We start from the raw sequence: 10112 nt of genomic DNA on the forward strand, positions 1-10112 counted from the left end.
CACACACACACACACACACACACACACACACACACACACACACACACACACACACACACACACACACACGTATCGCGAACTCACGACCACTATAAGAAACCAGCCAACACCTAGCTGGCACGCTACGCTCCGATTGGCTTGTTGGCCGACTCCAGCAGGTTACAGAACAGGACATGATCGCGTCTGACGGGAAGCAAGCCTATGCATGGACGATTCGTTTCTGCGCTGCGGCACATTGCGAGGGAGCTGCGCTGCAGTTTCTCGGAAATCAAACCTGGCTCGAGGAAACCGCTGCCGCAGTGGATAGGGGCTGCTTAGATCTAGTCCACACCACGGCCGCCATTATGGGTGGCTATCAGTCCGAGCACGATAAATAGGTTCTCTTTTATACTGACGTCCGGAAGATGAATGGGTAATTAAAAATCTATACTGTTATTCAGTGCACCAATAAACGATCGCAACCATACAGGGAATGCGGAAAACACTGATTGATCGTAACTTTTGATCTTAAAGTTTCCTTTAAATCCACACGTCAACATTCTGCGGTTCTGGTGTGTGGTTCTTGCTCGCAAGCTAGTCATGTGATCAAAATGGGTGTGAAAACGATTGATATAGCATGCTCGGTGCATTTTATTGAAAGGTTATACTTTTTTAGGTTACACAATATTTCTGTCACATTTCATGCAATCACGTTGGGAGGTGTACATAGCACGTTTATTTTCACCACTCATGCTATTAACACGCGCCCGGGTGGCCGGCTAGATACCACGCGCTCGGGTGGGGGGGGAGGGCCAACTTGACCCCCCTGAGATCTCGGGAACTAAGAAAGCTAGAGACACCAAATCTATTGGGTATGTTGACCTGTACGTGACCTCACTTAGGTCAAAGTTTGAAGCTCTTTGGTCGTGATCTTCGGGTCAAATAACGTCAAACAAGGTCAAAGTTCAGGTTGGTTTCCAAAGTGTCCCCAGAACCTAGATAACGGTTTCTAAGCCTAAGGCCACATGCTCATCTAAGGTCAGTGACCTTGTTTGACCGTTTGAGTGTCATGGTGGCCAAAATCATACAAGACTGCTCGGAGTTTTGCATTTGAATAAGCGACAAATATTACGCTAGGCAGTATGTTTCTGAAAACAAAATGTTGACCTGGGTCATTTTAGGTCAACGACCTATTCTGACCTCTAAAGAGAGTGTATGGAAGATGCATAATGCGGTTCCTGCTATCAATACATTCGAAATGGGCACAACAAACTATCTCATACAGCAAACCCTAGAGTAATAAAACAGCTTGGTTTTCACCTTGGTCTGGCCTTCATACCTGACCTTCGGTCAAATCAATTTGCTCATTCAGTATTTGTGTTGCCTAAGAAAGCATCTCAGAGATGTATGGGCTTCGTCTAACACTCCGTTGTTGCATCAAATTGAACGATTTCCTAGAGATTGACTTCGCTGAAATCATGGCCTGACTTTGACCTGTCATAGGTCAGCGACTTGACAAGGTACATTCAAATCTCTGATACCAAACGATCCGCTATTCAATTGTGTACAGCTATGCGAAATTCGGCGCGGCTACGCCGCGCCGTTCGGGCGCGTGATTAGCAGCCACTTCAAGTTCTGCCAAACGTCTCAAATGCACTCTCAACAACACAATTGTGTATTGTGGTGAACTTGCCCCGTGCCCTGCCCATTCTATACATGCTCTAGGGTGGACATCCCAACGCCTGACAGCATCAACGCGCGTAGGCTGGCGGTGCAGTTTTGGAAACGGCCAAAGAAGCTGTGATTGGCATGCGGGGCAGTGTGGCGCGCCGTGTGCGCCCTCAGTAGCCTAAGTAGTCCGCGTGACGCCATGTCTGACGTCACCTGGACTGGTGACGTCCCAACAGCACTTCCAAGCTGGATAATGAAACTCAAGAGTTGGACTGGTGATCCCGCACCACACTCCCGACCAGACTATTCTCCAGCTGTGGCCAAGGCGATGGATGTGACCATCAAGCCAGAGAAAGTATCGCGAAATCTGGCCTGTCTGACGCCGCGCACGCATTTTTAGCCCAGGGCTGTCTACAGGTGATGTGTTCAAGGCCCTGGTGTGGGGGAGGCGGAGGGTGAGGGCGTGATGAACTAGAAAGACACATCTGTTGTATGGGAGACGCCATGTGTCAATATGTCGCCATAACTGGTGCCAATGTTTCGTGCGCAGATGCGTGTGCCATGCTCGTTTTTAATGCAGCGCGGTTTCCTTATAAAGGTAAATGCCGTCTCAAGTCACCCCAGCCAAATAAAGTAATGAAATAGCCCGTCGTGCACGCCGTTTACTACTATATCAGAGCACGAAACTTTTTGAAGATGTGTGCACATGGCATGTCTAAGCATGCTATGCTGCGATTTAAAACTGCCCGTCACGACAGTGATTTGCAGATTGGCTCCACGTCGCCCGCACCGCGTCGCGTTCACCGGTTTCAGATAACATCACTGTTTAACGGTCGCTTGGAGTGTCCTCTTCCTTACCACGCAGAAGCGAGGCTGAACGCAACATGCAGGTCCTAAGCTCGGGCGGACCAGGCGAGACGAGATGCAGCGTCACCATCACGCTGTGAAAAAAACAGAGGGATGGAAACTGGAAACCTGGATTTCGGCTGCCAATATGTCGAGGCATTATTAGTGGTGCTAAGAGCCTACAGCGGCATACACGGCTAGAGCATACACGGTTAACACGGCTAGAGCATACACGGCATACACGGCTAGAGTTATACACGGCCATACACGGCTAGAGCATACACGGCATAGCACGGCTAGAGCATACCACGGCAATACACGGCTAGAGCATACACCGCATACACGGCTATAGCATAACGGCATACACGGCTAGAGCATACACGGCATACACGGCTAGAGCATACACGGCATACACGGCTAGAGCATACACGGCATACACGGCCAGAGCATACACGGCATACACGGCTAGATCATACAACGGCATACACGGGGGCTAGAGCATACACGGCATACACGGCTAGAGCATACACGGCATACACGCTAAGAGCATACACGGCATACACGGCCTAGAGCATACACGGGGCATACACGGCTAGAGCATACACGGCATACACGGCTAGAGTCATACACGGCATAACACGGCTGAGAGCATACACGGCATACACGGCTAGAGCATACACGCCACGGCTCATAGAGTCCGCTATCTGGGTAAATTTTGGCGTCGAAAGATGGGCAACCTTGAGCACTTGTCAAAATTAATTAGAACTTCATGAGGGACACTGTGCAATATTACAACGTAAACCACTAGATGGCCTAATTATCGATCAAAGAGCAAATTACATGGTCCACGCACCCATCGGTCCAATGTTGTAACATTACATCTGAGCCATTGCATAAGACATTGCATCTTTACGCGCTGATTTTTAAAATGAGCTAATTTTGTCGACATCTTAGAGGTGAACAGCATGACATCAGTTCAGTGCAAAACCGACTCATTGGTACTATCGCGCATTTTGCAACGTTATCTTGTGTGAATGAAGGTGTTTTCAGAAAAGTGATGCTACCGGTTAACTTCTACCACCACTTTAATCTGCTTGCCTCTAGAGCTAATCCGGTTTTATGGAAAGCTGTAAATCCCCTTCGTAAAAAACTTTAATTAGAGGTAACCTGGTAACCCCAACACTGCAGGATGTTCAACGAACCTTCGCACATATCCAGGGAGGCAGGCATGGGGCTACAGGTTGCGCATCTCCACCCTCATCCCCCACCCATCCACCTCGCCCGATAGATCTCAAGAGGCCGATCGGAAGGTCCGGAGGGCCGCTCGCAGTTCTTATCAAGGGACCCCGGTCCGCAGAGCCGACCACTCAGAATTTAGTCAGGAAGCCTCTTGCGTCGATTAGGATTCCATGTGACAACGAGGGTTTCTGTGCCGGTCAGCAGCCACCAATACCGAACAGTCAGCTCCGTGACAGTCTAGAGGTCTGTTTCCCAAGGAGGGACGAAACTGGGACCCACGAACATTACTCAGAGTGCCTCTTGCATTGTTCGGGCTTCTGTGTTGGCAAGAGGCCCCGGGCTGACCAGGAGCATATTTGCTGAGCAGGGACAGAGACGTGGCACCGAACGTGCGAGTGCCTCTTGCGTTGTCGGCGCCTTTGAAAATGAAAGGATATATGAAAAATGTCAATAAAGGACCCATTACAAGAAAATGAAAGGGGACTGTGTCAGTCAGACGCCTCAGTGCTAAGCCGCAGGCCCTCTGACTCATTGCAGCCAAGGGCCCGATAAGACTAACAAGCTGGTGGTCCCCTTGCCAGACCCCATGCTCCAGTAAGGGATCCTCTAGCGGCAGTGAGGGCCCCTGCGGCGATCTGGGGCCATCTGTCCGTTTAGAGGGCCTCCTCCATTTTGGAAGGAACGATACATGATGTACTGCTCGGTGGCCTTCGGATCGACCAGGGTTAATTTAGATTGACTTCATGAAACATTTGAAAGCACTGATTCGCGATGCATGATCGTTATCGTCCGTCCGTCGGCGGCCGCCTGCGGTTAGCTGCCGCAGCCAGCGCCGCGCGGTCTGCGGAGACTGCAGCGCTGGGGTCATCGCCTTACCAGCTGTGACAACAGCGCGTCTGCTCAAAACTGGATTACGTGATGTTTGCAGTGGTCGACTCTGAAGAAAGTGTGAAGATCTTCAGGCGACATTGGCTGGCCACAATGAGCTCACTTATTCACGCGGTTCACCTACCCTGATGTTCAATCCTGGAGGCTCTTCAAAATACCCTCTCTGAAACTGCGCATCTGAATTAATTCCAAATGAAACACTCCCGACCTGCGTTTCAACTGCGAATGAGATACAACGCGTTGCAAGACCCAAATCTATGGAAAACCATATTTCAGACACAATTTCGAGGGTTTTATGAATGTCTGTTACTGTTTTTTAGCATATGGGACTTTTGCGACACAATGCATATTATTCAAATGTGATACTTAAGTCAAGAGTGTGTCATTTGGACCATCAGATAGCTAAGTAAAACACCGTATGATGCCATAACGCCGTATAGCGTTAGACCAAAATTTAGAGAAGCCTGAGTTAATTACGGTAAAATGCGCGGCACCGGGTGATTGTTCGATGCAGTCATTAAAGGTCTACTCCGTCCAATTCACTGACTCCTAAATGCTAGGATAATTGCAGGTTGCTTCTGACCTGTCTACTTCAGTTAAAGTTAGTAAAACAAAAAAGGAATAAAACTAAACTCATCTAACTGAAATGGGCCAGATTCGAAAAACTATTTCATCTTGGGGATGTCTTTATGAGAGACCTTAACCAAACCCTGTGGTTTCTCTCCCTTTCCCCTTACCAAAACACTGGCTGCGACTTTGCATAGCTCATTCATATCGATTTATGTCAATTCATGAACCGCAATCTATACTAACCGCAATCGTTTGCGCACATCGGTCGGAGTCGCAAAACAAAAAATATAGCTTCTGGACTGTTGCTCTGTTCACAGATTTTGCTGCACAAGAAACATAACTATGAATGACATGATGACCATTTCTCGTGAAAGCTATCCCAACAGTCAACGTAGTTAGTCCCGTGAATTGAAGACTTACTGCGAGCTATGGAAGAACGTGGGTTGTTGACTCGACGGCCTTGAAACGTTTGACCGTATCTGCCGGGCGCAAAATTGAAGACATTGTTGTGGTCGAATTGTGATTGTAAGGTACACTCGCTGTGCTTAGACGGCCGGGCAGTATTTTTCATCAATGTCAGTACTGTTGTGTCAAGGTCTACTTGCATTAGCGTCGTGCCTATAATGACTAATGTGATCTGTTTGTCGGAAAAGGTAAACTGTATTTGAAGCACTCAACATTTCTCATGGAAATGGCTGTTTTCGTGTCAATCACGCTCGTAGTCGGGAGCTGATCTCGTGATCATGATGGCAGCTTCAAAACGTCTCATTAGTCAAGATTACCAATGCTTGCCTGATCAAGCCGTCTAAATAGTATACTTTCTGCTGTTAATTATGCTATATATTTATGTGAGATATATTTGCACATATATGTATATATATATATATATATATATATATATATATATATATATATATATATATACATCCATCATTGATTATTAATGTCATGTATCAGTTATTAAGGGTCGGTTATTGTTAGCAAAAAAGCTCACCACTCATAATGCCTGAAACCCAGGAGTTAATGGCATACATTTGCGCGAGACGGACGACTAACGCGCTCAGGAGTCTGGGTTCAGGGGTCTGCTGCAGGGGTCTGGGTTCAGCTCCCGCTGCAGGGAGCTTCCAATGATCACGGTTTCCACCGAGATGTGGGGAGTGAGGAATATTGCTACAACAAAGTGCTGAAATAAAACAAAGCAGTCCGGAAAGTAAATGCGAGAGATTTAATGACTTGCACAGGCGCAGCGTTAAAGCGTACACAAACACGGCATTTACTAACTCTTTTCTGGCACCAATGTCACTGCTTGTTCAAGAGGCGACTTCCACGTGTACTCCAGGTACAAACCTGGCTATAAAGACGAGTGCCGCATTGTTTGCAGCATGCACTTAACAATCTAGCAAAACCGGGGCCGTTTGGGCCGGCCAGCTCTCACATTTCTGCCCGTCAATATACGAGACATCTCATCCCCGCTCACTAAGAGCGAGAATATTCTTTCACGCAATGTTAATGTTCGGGCGGGCAGCGCCAGCATTTCCCAAATGGCCGTCTTGATGCTCACCGCACCGAGTTATTGCCGCGTGGGTGGGGCACGACCTGCAGCCCCCACCTCGTGCATCGTCCGCCATTAGGCAACGCCGGCTGCGCCCCGGCGTAAATCCCGCCCTCGCTGATGCAACGTCAGTGCGGAGTCGAGACCCCGGTGGCCGCCCGACTCCCCGACTCCCCGGCAGCGGCAGCCGGGTGTAAATGTCAGCTGGCGCGCCTCTCGGCTCGCCGGGAGAATTGCGGGAAGAGGCGGCCCCGACCGGAAGCGGCCCGATCAATACGGAGACGCGTTTCCGGCGGGGAGCAAAGGTCACGTCCGGTGCAAGGTCACGAGCGACCTAGCCTTGGGGCGATACCGCGAATCAGCGCAGGCATTCTGACGGGTAAGAAGCAGCTTGATGGTGAAAAATAGGGTCTGCACTCACAGAACCTCGTCAATCTCGAGCACGCCCACTCCGGTGGCTTGCAGGAGGCGGAGTACGCTAGAGACATCTAGCGAGCACAGCAATAAGCACAGCTTCAAGGATCGTAGCCGTCCCATTCCCTCGACCATGGATTCATATCTTTCTTCCACCGCAGCGATGCACCTTGGACTGGAATACCTCAAAAACTCACTAATAAGCATGTTCTTCGTCGTTCATATCCACACAGCCTTGTGCAATGAAGTGAACAAACGCATTCAGTTCATATACATGTATTCACACTTCACACCGTGCGCTCCGAACAACGTATTACACTTCACCCTCACATCACGTGAAATAAAGGCTACTTGCTCGCCTGCTTGCTGCTTGGCTGTGGTAGCCTGTCTTTGGCCATGTCGACTTCCATGTCAAAGTAGGACATGGGGTTGTACTTGTAATATTCGGGGTTTTTGTAATCTCCTGCTTTCGAGGCGCCCGGCCCAACTGTAACCGGAACCAGGGGTTGTGAGTATTTCTAATTGCGATCCGTTTCTGCCTTCGGGAAGATTCGTGATATGCGGCGATACTCCTTAATCGGCACTCTCGTGGCATAAGCAATGACATTCATCCTCCCCATTTTTCACAACACGTGTTGTTGCGATGGAGGTGCCAGCAAAACCCCGCCTATAACACCAGCAATCGCCGAACATGTTATGAACATAAATTTACTAGGTTATCTATTTGAATTTACGCAACTCGTCAAACTTGACGTTCACGCGTAGCATTTTTCTTAGATGGTGAGTTGTATCACACAAAGATCCGTGGAACTGTTGGGTTAAACGGTTATACGCCGATTGGACGATAGTCGAGACGAAAAGGACAGCGCCGCTATTAAACTTCTTGAAAACCTAAAACAACCAACACCTTATACCTTGGTCTTAATAGTCCCCACTCATTCTGGGCCACCTAACCATACGACGTTGCGGCACCAAGTCCTACGCCGTAGGGTTCACCTCCGGACCCCAAGACCAGTTGGAATCACACCTGGTGTATCGCTGACGGCGGGAGGAGTCGGCTTAGCCGGTCCCGTTCCTTTAGCAGGCGTCTGACTCTGTCCAGCGGCGAGCCGAGCTGTCAGCACCTGCAGATGCGTGGTCCATGTCACACGCAGGGATGTGTCAGGCAGCGACACGGTGCCTCCACAGCAATGCACCAGGCCGGGGACGAATTCGGCGTCGGCACCGGTATCGGCCTCGCAGACACAGCTCGAACTCCTATGGCTTCGGGTTCGATCTCGCCTTTGGATCATTTTCCAAGGGCGGATTCAGATTCGGGCCACTTCAAAAAGTTACTTTTGGCTTCGACTTTTGTCCTCTTTTCAAGAGCTGATGTCGGTTTGGGCTTCGAAGATCTAGCTTTGACATTATCCGACCCTAAATACCAGCTTTGGCTTTCTTGAGGCGATTTTTTTCAGTGCAATTGCGACTTTACGAATCTCACAAAAACAATCTTGCTCGTTCTGTCCCACAATCTCCCACACAGTTGTTCGGGGCTGCACCGTATACTTGGCTGAAAGCAAAAACCAGCCGACTAACCTAAGGCACCCGGCGACGGCCGGCAAACGGAATGTTTAGTACGTTGTGCACATACCAGCACACAGAACAAGGACCACGGTACCAAAAATTTACCGTCGCTCAGCAAAACCATCGGTACTATTTAGCGATCTAATGCAGATTTAACAAATAACAAAGTAGTATGGTTTCGAGCACCAACAGCGCGCAATAGGTTCGGCTTCGTCTTAGAACCCGATGCTTTTTAAGTGCTAAGTTCAGCTTTGGCTTCAAACTAATATTTCCTAAAACCCTTAACTTTGACTTATGCTTTGTGTGTGGAGTTTGAAGCCACTGGTTTTGGATCCAGCTTCACATTTTAAATGTTTTGAGAAATAAGACCACTGGCTTTGACTTCAACCATGTAGTTTCAAACTTTAAAGCCACTGACTACAGCTTCAACTTTGGTTTTATGCCATGTCTTGGCTTGCTCCCATGCCCACATTGCACAAGAACAATTTGTGAATGCTGGTAACCCATTTCCCCTGCAAGGAGCAATATCAGCAAGCCTGAAGACATTGCACACCACATATTTTATACAACAAACCAAAATGATCACAGTTCAATGACTGACACCATATAGTTTTCAATTTTACTACACAAATAAGTCAAAAAGAGTTTTAAAAACTCAAAGTATGAGCTGGTATCACATCTATTCACAAGAGGCATGTAGTTGCATGTCATAAAAGTGTTGTTCTGTGGAAGGCATTATCCCAGTCAGATGTCATGTTATATTTGCACAATGTACTGGAACACCACAAATCAGGTTGAGGATTAACTCACCTGGAAATGCCGAACCTGAAATCTAGTGCCAAGCATCTTGATTCAAACACCTGCAATTGTAAGAAGGAAGATGTCACATAAATGCCTTGTTGCTTGCAAATGTTAAATTTAGTACAGCCACTTTTATTGCAATGTACATCAATTTCTTCATTAGATATGTGCTACTGAACACAACAGTGGATACCACAGACAGACATGATTATAAATGTATATGGAAACTAACACACCACACTGTGTGGCATATATAGCCAAATTACTTTTGCTACCAGACACCACCTGTCATTCAGTGAATATGTAGCAAACTCAGGCCATATTTTGTAAGCAGCTTAGACATCCAAGGATAGCACAAAACAGGCATATGGACGAGGTTGTGCCTACAAGAATAAAATCGCATCAGACTCCACCTAAACGCACAGCCTTGTTGGACAAACCGCATTCCCGATACAGGCCTCGCACTTCCCATGACGGTTAGCGCAGATCCCACTCAGTATGCGAACTATACAATGCCAGTTTTAACAGATCAACCAGACATCTAACACTATTTCTCACACTTTCAACTATCTCTCTGCGCTGTACG

At 48.0% G+C, this 10112-nt stretch overlaps 1 protein-coding gene across 1 annotated transcript; it reads right to left on the reverse strand.

Annotated features, from left to right (window-relative positions):
• Positions 1–7419: 7419 nt before the first annotated feature.
• On the reverse strand, positions 7420–9585 carry LOC119089764 (NADH dehydrogenase [ubiquinone] flavoprotein 3, mitochondrial). Its single transcript, XM_037212578.1, has 3 exons — positions 9536–9585; positions 8187–8283; positions 7420–7646 (listed from the first exon to the last, which is right to left on the reverse strand). Exons 1-3 carry the CDS (start codon positions 9569–9571, stop codon positions 7507–7509), a joined length of 273 nt encoding a protein of 90 aa, XP_037068473.1. The 5' UTR covers positions 9572–9585; the 3' UTR covers positions 7420–7506.
• Positions 9586–10112: the final 527 nt, after the last annotated feature.

The sequence above is a fragment of the Pollicipes pollicipes genome, unplaced genomic scaffold, assembly GCF_011947565.3.
Source record: "Pollicipes pollicipes isolate AB1234 unplaced genomic scaffold, Ppol_2.1 Scaffold_3087;HRSCAF=3621_pilon_pilon_pilon, whole genome shotgun sequence".
Lineage (NCBI taxonomy): Eukaryota > Metazoa > Arthropoda > Thecostraca > Pollicipedomorpha > Pollicipedidae > Pollicipes > Pollicipes pollicipes.